The sequence below is a fragment of the Oncorhynchus gorbuscha genome, linkage group LG26, assembly GCF_021184085.1.
Source record: "Oncorhynchus gorbuscha isolate QuinsamMale2020 ecotype Even-year linkage group LG26, OgorEven_v1.0, whole genome shotgun sequence".
NCBI lineage: Eukaryota > Metazoa > Chordata > Actinopteri > Salmoniformes > Salmonidae > Oncorhynchus > Oncorhynchus gorbuscha.
Genome location: NC_060198.1, coordinates 33330216 through 33349646, shown reverse-complemented (window position 1 = coordinate 33349646; position 19431 = coordinate 33330216). Strand labels below are relative to the sequence as shown.

The following is a 19431-nucleotide window of genomic DNA, read 5'->3' as shown; positions in this document are numbered from 1 at the left end:
AACAAGCTAAAAGTAAGAGCCAACCCACATTTATTTTCCTTGAAGTGGTAACCAGTTTTAAATAAGTACATTTTACAATTGCATGTTTCTTATTACCTTCTCGTTTCAAAAACACCACAACTCACATACAGACAATTTACAGAACTCTGCTCAGCAAGCCCAAAAAAACAATTTAAAAAAGATTCTGCCTCCCTCTCCAAATATTGATAACTGCTATACAAACAAATATTACATGTTTATATCAGCATGGGAGTAAGCAGAGAACAAACATGCATTTCTATGCAGCACAGCATGTACAATTATTTACACAAACTATATATAAAAAAAAAAAGACGTTTATTGAAAATAAATGTTATTTTGGGTGTTAATCCAGACATGAGGGTATTGACTAGGGACAAGTCCCTCCTGCAACAGGCTCATGAAGGGATGTGGATGCACCACTTGTTAATATCAATCAACTGGCTTATTAACTTCCTGGTTGGAGTGTTTATGAACAGTCGGATCAGAGGCTCCACCTATTACCAAACAATACACAGTAAATAATTATAAATAAAACTGTTAGCCTAAATGTTTGACATTTTAAAGTAACAAATGACTGAGTAAAAATGACAAGACTACAGTAAATAAAAATGTAAACTTCACAGATAAGGGGTTCATATGTTCTTGTAAGAGAAGTATGTTTAACTGATTGTTGTTCATACTAAGTGTCAGTAGGGGATAAAGGGTGTTGCCTGAAATCCATCACAATTGACAACCTTGTATAGATAGATCGTAATGTAGCCTAGTCTTGACACTTTCTTCGGTGTATTTTTTCAAAACATATCTAGTTTCATGAAAATGCACTAAAGAAAGTGTAGACGTTGGATGGTTTTGTACGTTTCTGAATATATATATAGGCTGACTACAACAATTGATAACTGTTTACATCCTTAACCTAAATATTAGCTTTGGACCCATTTCTGTTCTATATTGAAGACAACGTCTGACCACCTAATTTCCATAGTTTTATGGACGGATAAAAATAGTCCTTCAATGACCACTTGGGTCATGTGTGCATGCTGCCAACATCTTTGACCCTTCAGTGACCAAAAGTGTATGTAGTACAGTGTTATGTTTGAATAACTGCAGATTTGGCTGGTAGAGAGAATTCAACTGTAAAAGGAAACATTCAAGTTATTGGAAAATAAGAAATGCCCGTTTCCCAAAAGCTTCACAAAGCCTGCTGCATATCACTTCTTGAGCAAAGAAAAAAAAATACAATCCAATGGAAATCATATATAATGTTTTACAAACATAACTTAAATGATAAATATTACTTTTTTTGTGTGTTGCTTTTCCTATGTACAAGTATGTTGAAGTCTCTTTTCAGTCACATTTACAGCAGAGAACATGGTCTTCGTGAAGGGCGGCCTTCTATTGAGTTATTCTGAAGAAGGCATTGAGAGTTTGGACTTCAACAGGTTAAGCAGAGAAGTGCCCATGGCTTGAGTGTGACCATCCCAGGACAGGCATTGAGGGGCAGGGAGAAAACGGCAGGCAGCAGTCTCCCCTGCTTGAGATCTGCAGGTTTCCAGGTCAGGGTGTGTGGTATTAGTCCTCCTACATGCTTTTCCAACAGACTCCAGTTCCTAAAGTTGTGCATCATCCCTGCCCCCTCCACTGACTATACAAACTACTCTGCAAACAGAAGGCCAACATATTCTGGAGTACTGGAGGTGTTGGATTCACCTGGCAAACTGCAGTTTTAGGCTTTCTTGTATTCATCCATAGTAAATGGCTTTGAAGGACAGAGGCAAAGAAGATGCACGGGAGGAGAGTTTAAATGTGTTTGTCTGCAGTAGTGTTGCCTTCCCAGTCTCATCACATACCCCTGGGGTTGTCTCGAAGTCATTGCAAATCAAAATATCTGTAGGCTTATCAGTCCTCTCCCTCAGTCCCTCCCTAAACGTTTGACTCCACGAAAGGTCTCTTTGGTTTGATAGGGGACGTGGGGCCCTGCCTGTCCCTGGAGTGCTGCATGTACTCGCTGTCCTGGTAGGCCTGGGCCACAGGCAGCGTCCGGGCCACCTTGACGTCTGGGTAGGATGGCACCTGGCTCACACGGCCCATGCCATCTGCCCTGCCGTCCCGTGAGCTGTTAGCTGGCGGCTGGTAGTAGTCATCGTCCAGGAGGTGTCCGTTGTGGGCGTTGTTGGTGCGGTTGTAGTAGGCGATGTGTCCCAGGCTGGGCTGTTGGCTGTAGCCATGCTGAGGGCCAATGTTCCCTGGAGACGTGGTGGAGCTTGTCACTACCGTGTCCAGGGAAGAGATGGCCCAGGAGCGCCCTATTGTCTGCGGTTGTGGTGGCAGGTACTGGTGAGTCCGCGCCGTCTTATCGACAACGCCCATGAAAGGTGTGTTTCTGGAGCGGAGCGCCTTGTCTGGGTACGTCCCTCCCACCACCCTTATGTCGCTGCACTGTGGAGGAGACACAGGCGAGAGGTCGTCGCAGTAGACTCTACCATCCTCGTAGGACAGCTGTAGAGGGATTTCCATCTGCTGGGCTGAGGTGGAGCCACGGAAGCCTGGGACTAGATTAGCTGCAGAGACCCCACCCAGGCTTGTGTTGGAGTGGGAGAAGCGGAGGCCTACGCTCTGGGAGTGCATGAGGGGCCGGGGAGTGGGTGCGTGTGGCTTTGGCTCTGCGTTGGTGGCACTGACAGGTCGGCGCAAGCCGTGGGGGTTCTCCGGTGATCCCAGCGCCGCCTGGTGCTCCATCTCTAACTCCATTTCCATCTGAGGTGAGACAGGGTAGTACGCTGCCGACTGGCTGCGGCTGATCTGGGGGGCCTGGCTGTAGCGAGGACCTCCAGTCCGGTAAGCTGAGGAGGGCCGCTGGGGGAGCTCATCCTCCATTGGGACCATCTGGATCCCACCATGTTGGTACAGTGCTCCTGCACTGAGGCTGGCCTGTACCTGTAGCGTGGGCCTCCCTTCCAGGGCACTGGGGAATATATTCACTCCGTCCCCCAGCTCGGCCAGATCGGGGGGGAGGCGGGTGCTCATGGAGTGGGCCATCTGGCTGTAGGCACTGGTGCCCAGCACAGCACTGGAGTGCACAGCGGAGCTGGGCTGGTTGGTGCGTACGATCTGGGCCTTGGCAGGCTGCAGCCACTGGCCCTGCTGTGGAGGCTGCTGCTGGGAGGGCAGCTGGAAGGAGCGCTGGCTGCTCATCTTAGACAGTGGAGACTTCGGCCGGCCGGGTATCTGCTCCGACTGGTAGCGGGCTGAGGCCGACTGTGGCCGGTACAGACCTCCTCCACTCTCTGAGGTGGGGCTGGCGTGGTACTGCCCCCGGCGGAGAGGCGAAGGTGGTGGGCTGAAGTTGTACTGCGTAGCGGAAGCCTGGTGGGCTGTGGAGGTGTGCGGAGGGCTAGGCCGGTAGTGGGAGCTCTGGTGCGTCGGGGAAAGTGATGGGGAGGAGGACTGGTAGCCTTGGTGCGTGGGGGAGGACATGGAAGGGGGGCTAGGGGGTAGCTCGAAAGCCTGGACCATGGAGGGGCCTCCGGAGAGGTAGGGCGAGTTGCGGTGGCCCGGGGAGGGCAGCAGGCTCTGGATGAGGGGCAGGCCAGAGGGGCTTGAGCGGGGCTCAGGAGTCATGCCCATGGGGATGCTCTCTAGGTCCTGCTCCAGGTAGTCCTCGTCCTCTTCAAACAGGTCCTGCACTGGCTGCATGTCCTCCAGGCGGGGCTCCAGGGACTGGGGAGGGGGCGGGGCCTGCTCTCTGGGAGGGGATGGGGGAGGGTCCAGCTCCTGTTGCTCCTCGAACTGAAGACACTCCTCCTCCACCCTCTGCAGCAGGCGCTGGATCTCCCGGTTGTTGGGGCAAAGGAGGGTGGCCTCATTCAGGTCCTCCAGGGCTGCGTGGAACTGCCTGAGGTGGATACACGAGGGGGTGAAGAGGGGAATATCAAGAGAGAAAAGAGGGAGATTGAGAAAGAAGAGAAAGCATTATGAGGGAGGAGCAGGAGAGGTGGAGGGGGTACAGATGAGCACGACAAAGCATGAAACCAAAGACTGAGGGAGTAGCATGTGGTCAAAATGACAGCACCACAACTGTTCAAACTACTTGCCCTCACATAGTAGTCGGGCAAAGTACACTAAAACATTTAAAAAATGAGCCATGACAATGAGCAAGAGAATGAACAAGTCATAGGGCTAAGGGGATACAGGATGTGTAAGCAGACATAAAAACCACTCAACATGACATAGGGTGGAAAAACATGGCCAAAATGCTCATGAACTCTATTATGTCCCCCTGTAGTCATCTGTCTACAGCGCATTGGAAACCTGGTGATCATGTGACATGAGGGCCCAATTGGATCCTAAGGCTGAGCTCACTCTGCGCTAGGCCTCCGCCTCCCTGTTCTCCCCGTCGCTACGGTTACCTGCTGCTGCGCTTGGCGCGGGCTCTGGCGTAAAAGGCCTCGTACGATTTGGATTTCAACTCTAGCGCCTTGGTAGCAAACTCCTCAGCCATCCCAAAGTCCTGCAAGCAACAACAGCAACAGGGCCGACAGTCATTCACAGAGCCACGCGTGGAGCGGTACATGAGTCAGAAATGAGTCAAGAGGAGAGTCAAAAATGAGTCAAGAGATGAATGGAAAAAAAGGTTATAGATGAGTCGTACATAGAACCATGTACAGAGTCAAACATGAGTCATTCAGGAGTCTTGTATCAGTCATACATATAACCATACAGAGTAAAACAGAAGTGAATAACTGAGTCGATGAGATCGATGGAAACTTGGGTTCAGGTAGAAGACGCCCAAGAAAAAAAGAACTGAAAGACAAATGGACGACACTGACGAATAAAAAATAATACACGAGTCCATGATGATACCATGTAAATTGAGCAATTAAAAACATTGATATGAACAAACACAGGACACAGACTTTCAGAGACATACAAACACAAAAGACAAACACATTCACACGCACAGAAACCGCTGTTGCACTGCTCTGTCATTAGAACCTCAGCTGGCCACTATGGCTCTGACCCAAACCAACCTCCCCTTGCACCTCCTCTAAAGTTACCAGAGCTACAAACACAAACCAAAACCAAGCAAACTATAAGAGGGAATGGAAGATGCAGGGATATGGGCCTAGGTTAGATGAGGCTATGGTTGAGGGAGATTTACCTTCAGCTATTATGTTGAAGTCTGATCTACTGTACCATTTTGCACAATGATATTGCCGTCATCAACCTTTTGAAACCAGTATTTTTTACACTGCTTAAATCCGCGTGCGGTTTTATAATCTCAGAGGAGCTAAATATCTTTGTTTGGGTCGTTCTATTGTAAGCACAATGAACAAGCATACAACCCAATGAGGGATAATAAAGTTGTTTTGTATTGTAATGTCTTGGTAAACCTTGCAGATGGTAATGCTGTTGAGTGTAAGCAACAAAAAAAGCAGCTCCAGTCACAGCCAGGTGGGGTGAGGGGATAGAGGAGGGTGCAGTGGAGTGTCACTCACATTCATTTTCCTCCGACAGCGGGACAGGTTGAGGAGGAGGGACACCTTGAGCTCTCTGAAGGTCTTGAGGTCCTCGCTGAAGCCCTCGCGGGGGAACTTCTTTAAGGCGTACTGGTACCGCTGGGCCGCCTCCTTCACTTTACCTTTCTACAGGACGGGTAGAAGCAAAAACCCTCAGAAAGGCGAGAGACTAATATGGTTTGGCACCACAACAGTAGCCCTCAATGACCACTGTGCTATATTGCTATATTCTAGGAAGGGCTGACCTTGTAGAAACCATCTCCTTCCTCTATCAGCTTGCTGAGCAGGACGATCATGATGTCGGGTTTGGAGGTGGCCATGGCCCAGGTGGCCGGACCTGGCGGAAGACAGCAGGGGGCATGATGGGTAACGGGAAGTGGCCGGAGGAGAGTGGCAATGACAGGAAGAGGGGGCGTGTCTCAGAGTACAAGGACCGACAATGAGAAGGGCAAGACAGAAAGGATTAGGGTGAAGTTGCCCCTAGATGCTGATCTAAGGTCTGTTTTGTTTTTCCCCTCCATTAATGGTTTACGTTAGCATTTGGAGAGAGCAAACTGATCCTAGATCTGTAGGTAGGGGCAACTTCATCTCGGAGTGGAGCAAAACCAGTTGAGAGGTCGAGATGATGATGAAGCTCTACCCAAGATAAATATGGCGTGACTTACTGAGACAGACAGGTTTGGGGTTTCTTTGCCCCTGCATGTGCCATTTAAGCGCTCAGCTAACAGATGGATACATAGATATTGATGTCATACCTGGTGCAGGAAGGATCTGACTCAAGTACAGAATCAATAACTTAATCTCTAGTAAAGCCACTGGGAAAACGATCAACTTATTTATGCGCCAATGCCAATCTCACCCAACATGAATATACAATAATATCTCATTATTATTAGAGTTATTCTGTGTTATTCTGCATGCTATGTGTACGGGGGACAGGCAAGCACAAGCCATGCCAGAGCAGAGGGGGTTCACACATGCATTTATGGCTTCCCACCAGCAGGGGGAATGCATGGACTATGGGCCTTGTGATGTTTGTGTCACAATCTCTTATCGGGCAGTGGATGACTTGAATGGTTAGCTCACTTCACAAAGCCACATATAAAGAGAAAGGACGGTAAAAAAAAGAGGATGAGAGAGTGAGATCAGAGATGTCTACAGAGAGAGGGCAAACTGTGTGTTACCTCGGGGTCGACTGGGAAGAGTCTGATATCCTGATTTATGGAGGGGGCGGAGCCAGGGTTATGAGTGACAGGTTAGAGAAGGGAGTTAGGTGGGTGAAATGAGAGGAAATATAATGTAACCAACCCAATAAGAGGAACCAAGAGAGAGAGTGTGTGCGCGAGAAAGTGAAAGGTGAGTGAGGAGGGAGTGAGTGAGATGAAAAAAAGAACAGAAAGAGGCAGAAGTGAGAAGCTGTGGCCAAAAAAGTGTGTCAGCAAAAGAAAAAGGTGCAACAGCAATGTCAGCAGCAGTAGGAGCAGAGGGAGGGGCCTCACATCCACCATTATAAACATGGTGGAAACGGAGGAGGGGGGTTAGTGGTGCCTGGGGAGGAAGGCATGGCGAAGCCTTGTGATCACCAAACCACATAGTGAAGAGATTCAGGCAGTAGTTGACAACATTCTAGGAGTCCATGGCCACTATAGTCCTACCGAGGGGAAACACCAGTATACTGAATAGAACTGTAACTGACTAAAGTTGTAGCTAAACCACTGAAGCTAAAGTAGAACAATATTGCACAATTAGAAGACAGTCCTTTACACCAGTGTTTTTAAATCTGTGTGTGACTAGTGACCTCTAGTCAGTTCGTACCCATCTTTGCTCCCTTCTTGAGCAGAGCCACCACCACAGAGGTGTTCCTGCAGCCCACGGCCCGGTCCAGAGGTCGCATCCCACTGTAGTCCACATGCTCTATCATCGCCCCGTGGTCCACCAGATACTGCACCTAGAGACAGACAGACGGGGGGATAAGAGAGGGAAGATGGGAGTTAAAGGATGAAGAAAATTTGAGGGGGAAAATGAAGAGGAGGAGGAGAGAAGAACAGAAGAGCATTCTACCTTCAGGTACTTATTCCAATCAACAACAGTGAAAACTTTCTCCGTGCTGCACTGCTATGGGGAGGTCATCAACGTGGCGACCAACGACCACTTACCACTTCTGAGTCTCCGTAGAAAGAGGCCAGGTCCAGGGGGGTGCGTCCACTCTTATCGGCGTGGGCAGTGGCCGCGCCCCTCTCAACCAGGCAACGCACCAATGGCATGTGACCCTTCAGACACGCCCAGCTCAGAGCAGTCAGACCTTCCTTGTCCATCTGGGCCAGAGACGCACCTGCAAGAGGGGGTTAAAGGTCATGTTTCCATGGCAGCCAGGGTCATAACATGGCGACTTGGCAGCTGTTTTTGTCCATTACTAAATATTACACATACTTTATGTATTTGCTACATGTTGCCCATGTGCAAGTCAAACCTACACTTTTGCAGTTGCCTTTGTACTTTTACGCTAGGTACTCTGAACCAATGAGAGTAGTAGAGTGGGTGGTGGTGATGTTGAGGATCAACTGAACTCTGACCTTGTGCCAGTAGGAACTCCGCTGTGCCGAGGTGGCCCTCTGAGGAGGCCATCATGAGGGGTGTGCGGCCCTGCTTGTCTGCCATGTTGACGTCAGCTCCATGGTTCAACAGCAGGTCCACTATCTGAGGAGGAAGAAACCAGATAGCATGTAGCTACGTTAGTTTTTTTGTCACCATTGTTCTCTATCATTGCTAGTAGTGTATTTTCATATTTCAAATTCAAGTTGCATTACTTGGTGATTTGAAATAATAAATGGGTGCGAAATTCAAAAGTGCCCACCCACCTGCCAATGTCCCTGGCGCACAGCGCTGAAGAGAGGCACGATGCCCCGGCGGTTAGGCTGTCCAAACGCTGCCCCTTGTTCCAACAGCAGCCTGCACACATCCAGCTTCCCCCTGCCTGCTGCTGCAGTCAGCGCTACAGTGGGAGAGAAGGAAGCCAGGGTCAGTGTGGGTAAAAGCATTCGACAGACTTTGATACAGTCATACACAAACAAACTAATATAACACGTACCAGTCTCTCCCCAGAGTGTGTCAAAGTTGTTGATCTGTGCTCGCTCCTCCTCCTCCTCATCCTTCTCTGGCAGGTCCAATAGGTAAGAGGCGATCTGTACAGGAGACAACATTCAGACTTCGTGTGTGTACAGTGTGTGTACAGTGTGTGTGTGTGTGTGTGCACATGCGTGTGTACCTCTGTGTATCCCATGCTGGCCCCTGCTATAAGGGCCTGCTGGACAGCGTGACTCTTGGTGAAGGCTCCTTGAGGCTGTCCGTCAGGGTTCCAGTCACTCTGCATCAGAAACTTGACCACCTGCAGGTGTCCTCGCAGTGCAGCGTGCACCAGCGCACACTGTCCGTTCCTGTCCAGGTGGTCCACCTACACACAGGGAGAGAGAGGGTCATTATACACATGCACACACACAGACGTCACATGCAGACAGTGTTCAAAAATGCCTATTGGTACATTTTGCTACCAGAGACTTATATTGTGTTGTGTAAATGCATCATAATGCTGTTGTAATAAACCTCAATTGCCAAAGTGACAGTATGCACAGTGGTGGTGGTTGGTCCCTGACCTTGGCCTTGCAGGCACAGAGCGCAGTGACGATGGACAGGTGTCCAGCGGCGGCGGCGTAGCCCAGTGGGGTGAGGCCGCTGTCGGACTCCCCGTCTACGTGCGCTCCGTTCTCCAGCAGCAGGCCGGCTGTCTCCGCGTAGCCCAGGTGGGCGTGGACACACAGCAATGGGGCGTTGTTCAGAACCTCAGAACGGTAGTTAACGTTGGCGCCGCCTAGGACCAACAAACGGCTCACCTAGAGGGAGGAGTGTCAGACATATAACCAATACACCAAACATTTAATGTAATAGTGCTTTGGTTAGGCCACTGCTGTTGTGAGTGTGTGTCCAGTACCTTGATATTGGGTGTGTAAAGGTTCCTCAGTGAGGCCAGAGCAGTGGAGAGCCCCTCTGTGCTGTAAGAGACCCACAGCCCCTGCAGGACTGACGAGGAGACCCCAACCTTCTTACTCAGGCCCTGTGGAGAAGATAACAGTAATATCAACAACAGTGTTACTGCACAGTGGGTAGAACCTATTGACCCAGATGTTGGAGGTGTGCTAGCATGCTGTAGTGGTGTGTCGTTACCTTGAAGATGTGTGCTTTGAGGATGTGGTGGCCCAGCTCTATGGTCTGCTGCCGGTTCAGTTTGCCCTCCTGACGTGAGAACCAGAAGGCCAGGAGTGTGTGGCCACTCCTACAGTGACAGAGAGATGGCGAGGAGGAGAAGGAAGGAAGAAAAGAGGGGAAAGTGGAGAAAGATAAGATGTAGAGAGAGGGAGAGAAATTAAGAACAGAAAGCTACACAAATTCAAGCTGTAAACATTGATGTTCCAGGTACACACTGGCTTTGCAGAGGGTCTGTTTGTTCCTCTCAGGGGACCAGTGTCTCCCTACCTCGGGTCACAGAGGAACTTGGTCTTCTCCCCGTCCTCCCTCCAGATGAGCCACTCCCTGAAGGAGGGGTGTGTGAACATACGTGTTCCGTCCCTTCTCCGCACCAGGAAGGGCGATAGCAGCTCCAGTCGCCCCTGGAAATCTTCCCAGTCCAGGGCGGGGCCTCGCACGGCACCAGCATTCACTGCCCCATACGCCTGCTCGTCCGTGAGGGGGTGGAGGGAGGCCACGGCCACGTTGAGCAGGGGGAGGGCACGCTCGAAGGACGACTGGGTGGGGAAACGCATGTTGAGCTGCAGCAGGTACACCTCAGCCAGGCTCACCGGCACCACCTGGGGGGAGACATGGAGAAACACCTCGGGTCAGTTTTGTAAGGAAACATCATAAAAACTTTCACAGAGAGAGATAAACAGACAGAGTATGGAACACAAGCAAAAACCTTGAGGCATACAGTATATAGCTCCAGGACCGAGACACAGACTCACCTTGAAGCTGGAGCTCTTGAGCACCAGGTAGCCCTTCTCGATGAGGTCTAGCGTCAGCTTCAGGTAGAGGTAGGAGCCGCGGCTCAGGGCCTTGAGGTGGGTGCTCAGCTTGGCGAAGGCTGCGTTGTCCAGACGCCCGTTGAGAGACACGTTGCTCTGGATCTCAGCACTGCCCTGTATCCTCTGCAGCAGGTAGCCCTGCAGGTGGGGAAGAAAAAGGAGTTCAGCATCATGATAACTTGGGGGGAGGGGGTAATACTATCACCATGACCACTTTTATCACAATAGTTGATAATCGTTTTAAATCACGGTTGACTACTTTTACTACAATGATTGAGGTTGAAGTGAGAGATGACTATCAGGGAGTAAAGACGTCAGACAGATGTGGTTTGGTGTAAACCTGAACCCTACCTGCAGGTCCTGGTCTATGGCATCATTCTCTTCCAGGCGGTCAAGAGAGATACGGTGGAACGGGAGGGGATGTGTGATCTCCTGTAGGGAGGTCCTGACGGTGACCACCAGTTTGAGCCAGGGAGGAAAGCGTTCCATAGTCTTACACAGGAAGGAGGTGATGGTGTCGCCATAGTCTGGCTTGTGGAACTCTGCCTCATTCAGCCCGTCTACCAGAATGATCAGGTCCTCCTCACATGCTATCTTCCTCTCTGATGAACACAAAGACAACAAGGTTGTGTATCAGGACAAGGAGTTGAAAGAATTGACTATTAACTACTGAGATGGGGCATTTTGTTGTTTTTTGGAAAACATGAATGGAGCTGGCCCAAACCCTGAGAGAAAATAACAATTTATCAAATGCACAGCTCCTGTGCAGTTCCATAAAACCTTGAACACCCCTGACCTCTCTGCAGGACATCGAGGGGCTCCAGCACACCCCTCCTGAAGGCATTGAGGGGGTCCTGGACACAGGAGCGCAGACTGAGGGTGCTCTGCAGGTGGGGCTCCCGTAGCAGCTGCTCCCTGTAGGCCATGAGCTGGGGTGCCCGGCACAGCAGAGCCGCCACGTTGTGGACAAACTCTGGCACCAGGCACGTGTAGGCATTGTCCGCCTGGCAGTAGTGGTATGCCACCACCTGGGGGCGATAGAGAGTGGAAGTGAGATAAAAAAAAAAGATTACTTTTATATAGGTGATCCCATTGAAATTGAAAATATATTTTATCTAGATATCTCTGATTATCACACTTTATTTTTCCAAAGAGAGAGGTACATTTAACTGAATCCACAAGCATTTCGCTACACATGCAATAACATCTGCTAAACGTGTGTGACCAAAAAAAATTGGATTTGAAGAGGGTGCAAATCAACCCACACAAATATATTCTGTCTTGAATCTTCAGCACGTAACAATCAAATAAAACACGAACCAAACAGGCCTAGGTGACATTCTGTGCCAACTAACAACTATTATCTTTATGACACAAGAGAGTTAAAGCAGACTGAAGCACAGCTACAGATTGAGGCTTCATTAAAACATTGTTGAAAAACAATACCATGTTACATTATTCATTGAAGAGTGGTGACTGCTGTGTAGCTTGTTGTGACTGTCAGGTCTTTGTCTCTAGTGTGTCAGAGGAGTTGACTGGCACTAAGACCCTGGGGGTGGTGAAATGGTCCAGGATCAGATCATTTTTAACCCCCTTGTTGGATAAGGTTAGGCAGTCTGATCCTAGATCTGTAGTTGAATGTACAGTATAATACAGCGCCGCCTTGGATAGAGTGGACTTGGAGTGCTGAAAAAAGCCAGTTTCACAGACTGGCTCCAACGTAAAGCTTCCCTCAGGAACATTTCAGACTAGATTAGAGAGCTTCACTCCGAAGGTCATACACAGATTCATAGCCGTATACTTCTGGCAACTGACATCCACAGGGATGTGTGTAGTATTTGTGATGCTTGTGTGTGGTAGAGTTGTGTGTAGTGTGGGTGTGTAAAGTGTGAGTGTAAAGTGTGTGTAGAAAGTGTGTGTGTGGGTCAACCACTGGAGCAGGCTATCATTAAGAATGCATGTGGCCGCTAAGGGGATCTAATGGCTCGGCTGGAACACTGCTCCCTGGGCCTATACATATTTCATTAGGCCATAGCACAGAGAGACCGAGGAAACAAGATAGAGACAGAAGAGAGAGATGGGGGGGGAGTGAGAGCTACCCTTTTGTTTTTCTGCTGTGTCTGCACAACACCACCAGTCATGAAAATGGAATGGAGAGAGAGATAGACAGAGAAAAAGAGAAGGAATGAAGAGCCATATTGGATAGCAGGAGTTGACAGTGGATGGAGGAAGAGGGAGAGAGAGAGAGTGCTAAGTGACTAAAGGAAGACATTAGCATCAGTGTTGCTAGACAGGATGGGTTAAGGACATAGGGAGAGAGCATGGAGAGAGAAAAGGATGTAGAACGAACGGAATGCAGATAATGGAGAGAATGAGAGAAGAGCGGCAGCGGATAGAGAGAATGAATAATAGAGTGAGAAGGGAGAGAACAAGGCCACAAGGAGGTCAGAGGGCAGAGACAGCCTCCAGACCAGAGACACTGTAGGAAAAAGCTGCTGACACTGAAGAACAAAGGAGCAGGTGAGCAGGCTTTGACAGCATCAACACACCTTCCCCCTTAGCAATGTCTCAATGACCAGTTAATTAGTTGAATCCGGGCCACGTTCAGTAAGGCACACCGGTGTAGAACGTTCAAATAAAAATAGAACATAGTGTAAACCAGACATGTACCTCTTAGCAAGGATTCACACAGCTAGTCAGGGGGTTTTGAATGGTACTTAAGACTACTGAGTGGTGTGGTGGTGTAGTAGTACTGTACCTGTGAGGCGAGCCGCCGTAAAGCCTCCTCCTGGCGTCTCCTCATCTCAGGCGTGCCAGGGCAGCTGCCCCCCAGGGTGCCATGGGAGTGCTGGGGCTGGGTGAGGGGCAGGGTCTCTCCATCTGAGAGAGAGTGAGAGAGTGAGAGAGTGAGAGAGGGGGGAAGAGAGAGAAAGGAGGGAGTTGAGTGCATTTACTGTGTGCATTATTTACACAGACACGAATGCTTTTTATTCGCATCTTAAGACACATGCCCAGTGTCTAATGACTTTAAAACACTAAAGTATTTTTGGGGGGTATCTGTACTTCACTATTCATATATTTGACAACTTTTACTCCACTACATTCCCCCCCAAAATAATACACTTTTTACTCCATACATATTCCCTGACACCCAAAAGTACTCATTACATGCTGAATGCTTAGCAGGACAGGAAAATTGTCAAATTCACACGCTTATCAAGAGAACACATGGTCATCCCTACTGCCTCTGATCTGGCAGACTCACTAAACACAAATGCGTCATTTGTAAATTATGTCTGAGTGTACCCCTGGCTATCTACATTTTAAAAACAAGAAAATGGTACCATATGTTTTGCTTAATATAAGGAATTTGAAATTATTTATACTTATGTTACTTTTACCAATTCCATTTACTTTTGATACTTAAGTATAGTTAGAACCAAATACTTTTACTCAAGGAGTATTTTACTGGGTGACTTTCACTTGGGTAACTTTCTATTAAGGCATCTCTATACCTTTACTCAAGTATGACAATTGGGTACTTTTTCCACCACTGCCCAGTACAACAGACCCTTCTAGCAGCAGCCAGCATTGTTATACACACACACACTCCTGTAGGACGGTATAAGCATACGTTTGGGCGAGGCGTGGGGGCTGTCCGAGGCGATCTGCCTCATGCGGTTGCCGTGGCAGCTGAGTGCCACCAGGCGGGAGATGATGGCAGTCTTGCCGAAGCCCACATTGCCCACGACAACCACACCTCGATTGGCTGCCGAGTCGTCGCCATGAAGACGGGCGTCCACTTCCTGGAAGAGCCACTCCCTCCCGGTGAAGAGCGAATCAGCTGTCAGGCTGGGCACCTCGAACAGAAGGGGCTTGAGGGCGATATCCGGGGGGCGGTAGGGGGCAAAGCGTACTGTAGAGAGAGAGAGGAAGGGGACAGATTACAGATGAGGGAAAAGACACAGGACTTGATGTGTAGAGTCCACTGCACTGTCATTTCCTCAGTGCAACGTCAGCTTGTCACCCATAGAGGGGGATGTTAATCAGAATAACACACACCATGGGTGAACGCCACCATTGGGCTTCATACTAAGAACTACATAATGAAACAGAACTACTAAGTGTATGGGTAGATACTGCCTGTATATAACAAGTACATATGTTTAGCAGAGCGGCGGGCAGGGGATTAGATAACATATTGTAGTAGAGGGATACTGTACTCCTACTAATACAGCACCACTAGTTTAATAAGCACATCATTATAACGTGGCATTAACTGATGTAGAACAGTATAATGCCTTATAATGGGAGAAGAGAAAGAGAGGAGCATCACTTACGTGAGTTAGATTGCCAGGCATGGCTGTAAGCAGAAGCTGAGGCAGAGGACAGAGGAGAGAGACAACGCAAGAGAGGAGAGAGAGACAAAGCATGAGAAAGAGAGAGAGAAATGGAAGGGCAGGGAAAGAGGAAGAGAAAGGGGAAGATGGATGGGAGGGTTGGTGCAGCTAGCTAGCAGAGGAGAGGAGAGGGGATGGTGAGAGGGAGGGAGGGAGCAGGGTGGTGGGGAGCCACACCTAATATTTCATCCCTGATCCTAGGATGAAGCCTCAGACACATACAAATATCGTTTGAGCATATTTCTTGTTCTTGGAGCCCATGTTTTCTGTATATGCCTCAGAGCCAAGGTTGTGAGAGTGTGTGCGTTCAGTAGTTCTGTACTGAGGAGTAAGAAAGGCAAAGGTAAGGCGATATCTCAATGAGTTTTCATTCCCGGTGTGGTCTGATCATAGGGAGAAAGTGCTGTGGTAAGCATGATAGTGTGACAGGCAGGGGGCTAAAAATACAGTCAGAGAGAGTGTAGGGAATAGAGCGGGAGGAATAGAGGGAGAGGTATAGAGAATTGGAGAAAGATAGGGTGTGTGCGTTTGTGTGTATACATCTGAATATCTGTGTGTGTGTGTGTGTGTGTGTGTGTGTGTGTGTGTGTGTGTGTGTGTGTGTGTGTGTGTGTGTGTGTGTGTGTGTGTGTGTGTGTGTGTGTGTGTGTGTGTGTGTGTGTGTGTGTGTGTGCATGTCTGTTTGTGCGTGTTCATTGTGTGTTCAGTGTGTGTCTTTGCTAGTGTGAGTGTGATTTAAGCCTTAAAAAGCCTTGGCCATGAGTGATGGGACCACAGACAGGACCCCTGCAGTGACAGATGAGCCAGGGAGTGGTGAGGAGCGAAGGTCGATAACATTGATCTGGGAGGGGAGACGGATTAAGGTGTACCAGGGTGTGTGTGCGTGCGTGTGGTGTACCAGGCCCAAAGGGAGGGTTACACCACCCAATACCAGGCAGGGATAGGGGTTTAGAGGGACTGAGTGCACCAAGTATGTCTACACAGATATACACTTATCATACTTACTAACACACTGATTTACAAGTATACTCCAAGACACACACACACACAATATCTCACACACACACACACACACACACACACACACACACACACACACACACACACACACACACACACACACACACACACACACACACACACACACACACACACACACACACACACACACACACACACACAGATTTTGAGAGTGGTCAAGGTAGAGTGGGAGTAAAATAGGAAGATGAAGCAGATTTAGCACACACAACAAAATTACCCCTCACAACCCCAGTCCCTAAATCACCCCACCTCCACTCCCTGACCCACACCCCAAAATGCCCCCACCCCCATTTCCTCATCAATCTACACCCCCCCCCCCCCAGTATCCCACACACTCAGATCCTAAACAAGCCCATTCAGATCCTAAACCAGCCCACTTATCCACCACACCCCCACCCAGAGTAATATGAGGCCTACCTCTGAGGTCGTGTCCGGAGCGCCCGGCCCCAGAGTTCTGACGGGGCATCCTGAGGGAGGTCCTCAGGGGAGTGTGTCTCTGCTCATCCAGGTAGGCCAGGTCCTCCAGGTGGGCCGAACTCGTGGCTAATGTGTGTGTGTGTGTGTGTGTGTGTGTGTGTGTGTGTGTGTGTGTGTGTGTGTGTGTGTGTGTGTGTGTGTGTGTGTGTGTGTGTGTGTGTGTGTAACAGATGAGAAGAAAAACAGAGTTAGTCAAACAAAGCCAGGAATCACTGAACAGCCTAAACCTGAATGCTAAATTGCTAATGCTAACGACAGACACCCTTGGAAATACACAAACATATCAGTTCCATACCTCCCCATTGAGATCCACTACGAACCAGACCCATTTGAAATCCAACCCAAAGCAAACAGAATTGGTTTAAAACGGTCAGTGCCCAAGACTAATGTGAACTAATGTGTGTAGCTATAGCGTGGTAGAGTGTATGTGTGTGAGAGCCTGTGTGAAAGCGTGTGACCTCATACACACCAAACACACTTCCTTCCTCGGACGACCCCTTTTCCAGATAGTTTGTTTAGTTGTTCCCCTCTCTGTTAACAATATACCCAAGTCTAGAGCGCTTCCAGTTGTCCAAAAAACCACCGTCTTTCAATAGGGAGAAAAAAAAGAGTAGGAAGATAATGCAGTAAAGAGTTTTTATCTTTAGGATAAGAGCTTTATGGAGAATGACAGAGATAACCTCGTGTTACAGGGAGGGACTAACAATGCACCTCCTTCCTTCCTGTCAGGGAAATAATGTAATCCTGTTTTTTTTAATGGGCTTCAATAAAACCCTGCATACCCACATACCACAAAGTTGTGAACCACTGGGCTAGCTGGTGCTAACAACAATTACATGGAAGAAAATAAGTTCTACCCACCACTCCCCTAAACTGCAACCCGTAGTCCGTTTTACCTATGGCAGGGATCCCTCCCAGACTACCACCTTTCCACTGCAATACAGCTAAAACTGTAGCAGTTATGTGGCGAGTGGGATCTCAGATTTACGGTGGTTTGCGGGGACCTTGGTGTGGGCGAGCAGCTGTATTAGACTCAGATTTTAGATGAGTTTATTAGTCACATGCACAGGGTCGCAGATGTAATTGCAGGGTAAAGTGAAATTCTTAAGCTCAGAGCTCCAACAGTGCAGGTCAAAAAGACAAGTGAAACAATAATACAAATAACATTTGATCCTCTGCAGCAGAGGAAACTCTGGGTCTTCCTTTCCTGTGGCGGTCCTCGTTCGAGACAGTTTCATCCTAGCGCTTGATGGTTTTTGTGACTCCACTTGAAGAAACGTTCAACTTTTCCAGATTGACTGACCTTCATGTCTTAAAAGTAATGATGGACTGTCGTTTAGTTTTGCTTATTTGAGCTGTTCTTGACATAATATGGACTTGGTCTTTTACCAAATAGGGCTATCTACTGTATACCACCCTACCTTGTCACAACACAACTGATTGGCTCAAATGCATTAAAAAGTAACGAAATTCCACAAATTAACTTAACAAGGCAAACCTGTTAATTGAAATGCATTCCAGGTGACTACCTCATGAAGGTGGTTGGGAGAATGCCAAGAGTGTGCAAAACTGTCATCAAGGCAAAGGGTGGCTATTTGTTAAACACTTTTTTGGTTACTACATGATTCCATATGTGTTGTCATAGTTTTGATGTCTTCACTATTATTCTAAAATGTAGAAAATAGTCAAAAATAAAGAAAAACCCTTGAATGAGTAGGTGTTTCCAAACCTTTGACTGGTACTGTACATATTTAAAACATAATCAATGATAAATGTCCATGGGGGTAGCCACTGCCATAGCTCATGGGGCTTGACGTGGAGCTACGGAGACATTTTCACACTCTACCACGTTGCTTAGGTGGAGTTGGGTTTGTGTTTTATGTATTTTTAATAGTCATTGCTATGTGAGAGATGTGCTGGGAGAGAGAGAGAGAAGGAAAGTGGGTGGAAGGCTTGCATTTCTGCAGAACAGAATGTCAAGTCTCATAAGGTAGCCTCTCTATCAGTTGGAGTAATCTAGTGCATTTGAACCAGGAGATCAGAGCCATTATGAAAGTGAGCTTGACTACATAGGATGAAAGAGAGCAGACAGAGACAAGAGAGGCAGGAGGTGGAGATTGAGGAGGAGGTGGTTGGAAGAGGAGGGCAAGAGAGAGGAGAGAAATAGATGAGCTAGAGGGAAAGGGGAGGGAGCGAGGTAGAGGTAAAGAAAGAGGATATATGGAGTGAGTGCGGAGAGCTTCTCGTTCAGAGCCCAGTGTGGGTGGCTGCCCCTGCTCTGCTCCTGAGGCGTGTAGAAGGACAGCAGACCAGAACATCCCTACCTACTGCTTCCCTGCTCCCTCTGATCAATGACCCTCACTGAATCACTCCTCTCCTCTCCTGTCAGTGGTGTGTGTGTGTGATTATCAAAGCTTTCTATACAGTCATTCAATCCACCATTTCACAATGTCCCCAGTTTACAAGATGCCACAGGCTAGGGCTGTATTTATAAGCTGACATACTGTCTTATTTGACATGACAGTTGTCCCATTATCACTTCCAGGCTTGCAACTGGACTGAGTTGTTGGGCAGAACATAAATCACAACAATCATCTATCCCTACATGAAGTTTGGTGACGTCCAACAGAACATTGTCTCCAATTGGATGAGGAACTGTGGCGGACTATTCCCCAGCTACCACCACAAAGTCCCGAAGGCCAAAGGATTGTAGCTCATATTATTTCCTATACTCCCACAGTAAACAGAGAGAACGCTCTCCCTCACCCTCCATTTGGCAAATCTGACCTCAACTCTATCCTCCTGATTCCACTTACAAGCAAAAATTAAAATAGGAAGCACCAGTGACTAGATCAATAAAAAAAGTGTTCAGATGAAGCAGATGCTAAGCTACAGGACTGTTTT

The 19431-nt window shown here is 48.3% G+C and overlaps 1 protein-coding gene across 6 annotated transcripts in view; it reads right to left on the bottom strand.

The window, feature by feature from the left end:
- Window positions 1-13: 13 nt before the first annotated feature.
- Window positions 14-19431, bottom strand: part of LOC124015047 (protein TANC2-like) — a 141364-nt gene continuing 121946 nt past the window's right edge. For 3 of the 6 annotated variants that reach the window (XM_046329925.1, XM_046329927.1, XM_046329929.1), the window contains 21 exons: window positions 16468-16593; window positions 14950-14985; window positions 14244-14525; window positions 13368-13489; window positions 11406-11637; window positions 10961-11211; window positions 10550-10747; window positions 10065-10396; window positions 9756-9864; window positions 9523-9645; window positions 9188-9424; window positions 8803-8988; window positions 8626-8719; window positions 8396-8529; window positions 8111-8234; window positions 7694-7869; window positions 7353-7485; window positions 5783-5874; window positions 5517-5663; window positions 4428-4528; window positions 14-3913 (listed from right to left, as the gene is read on the bottom strand). In XM_046329925.1, coding sequence (XP_046185881.1) covers window positions 1942-3913; window positions 4428-4528; window positions 5517-5663; window positions 5783-5874; window positions 7353-7485; window positions 7694-7869; window positions 8111-8234; window positions 8396-8529; window positions 8626-8719; window positions 8803-8988; window positions 9188-9424; window positions 9523-9645; window positions 9756-9864; window positions 10065-10396; window positions 10550-10747; window positions 10961-11211; window positions 11406-11637; window positions 13368-13489; window positions 14244-14525; window positions 14950-14985; window positions 16468-16593 — 5207 coding nt within the window. In that variant the 3' untranslated portion in view covers window positions 14-1941. Of the gene's footprint in view, window positions 3914-4427; window positions 4529-5516; window positions 5664-5782; window positions 5875-7352; window positions 7486-7693; window positions 7870-8110; window positions 8235-8395; window positions 8530-8625; window positions 8720-8802; window positions 8989-9187; window positions 9425-9522; window positions 9646-9755; window positions 9865-10064; window positions 10397-10549; window positions 10748-10960; window positions 11212-11405; window positions 11638-13367; window positions 13490-14243; window positions 14526-14949; window positions 14986-16467; window positions 16594-16822; window positions 16947-16996; window positions 17478-19431 lie in introns of those variants that run through there. The other 3 variants (XM_046329931.1, XM_046329930.1, XM_046329926.1) reach the window with 3 other exon arrangements.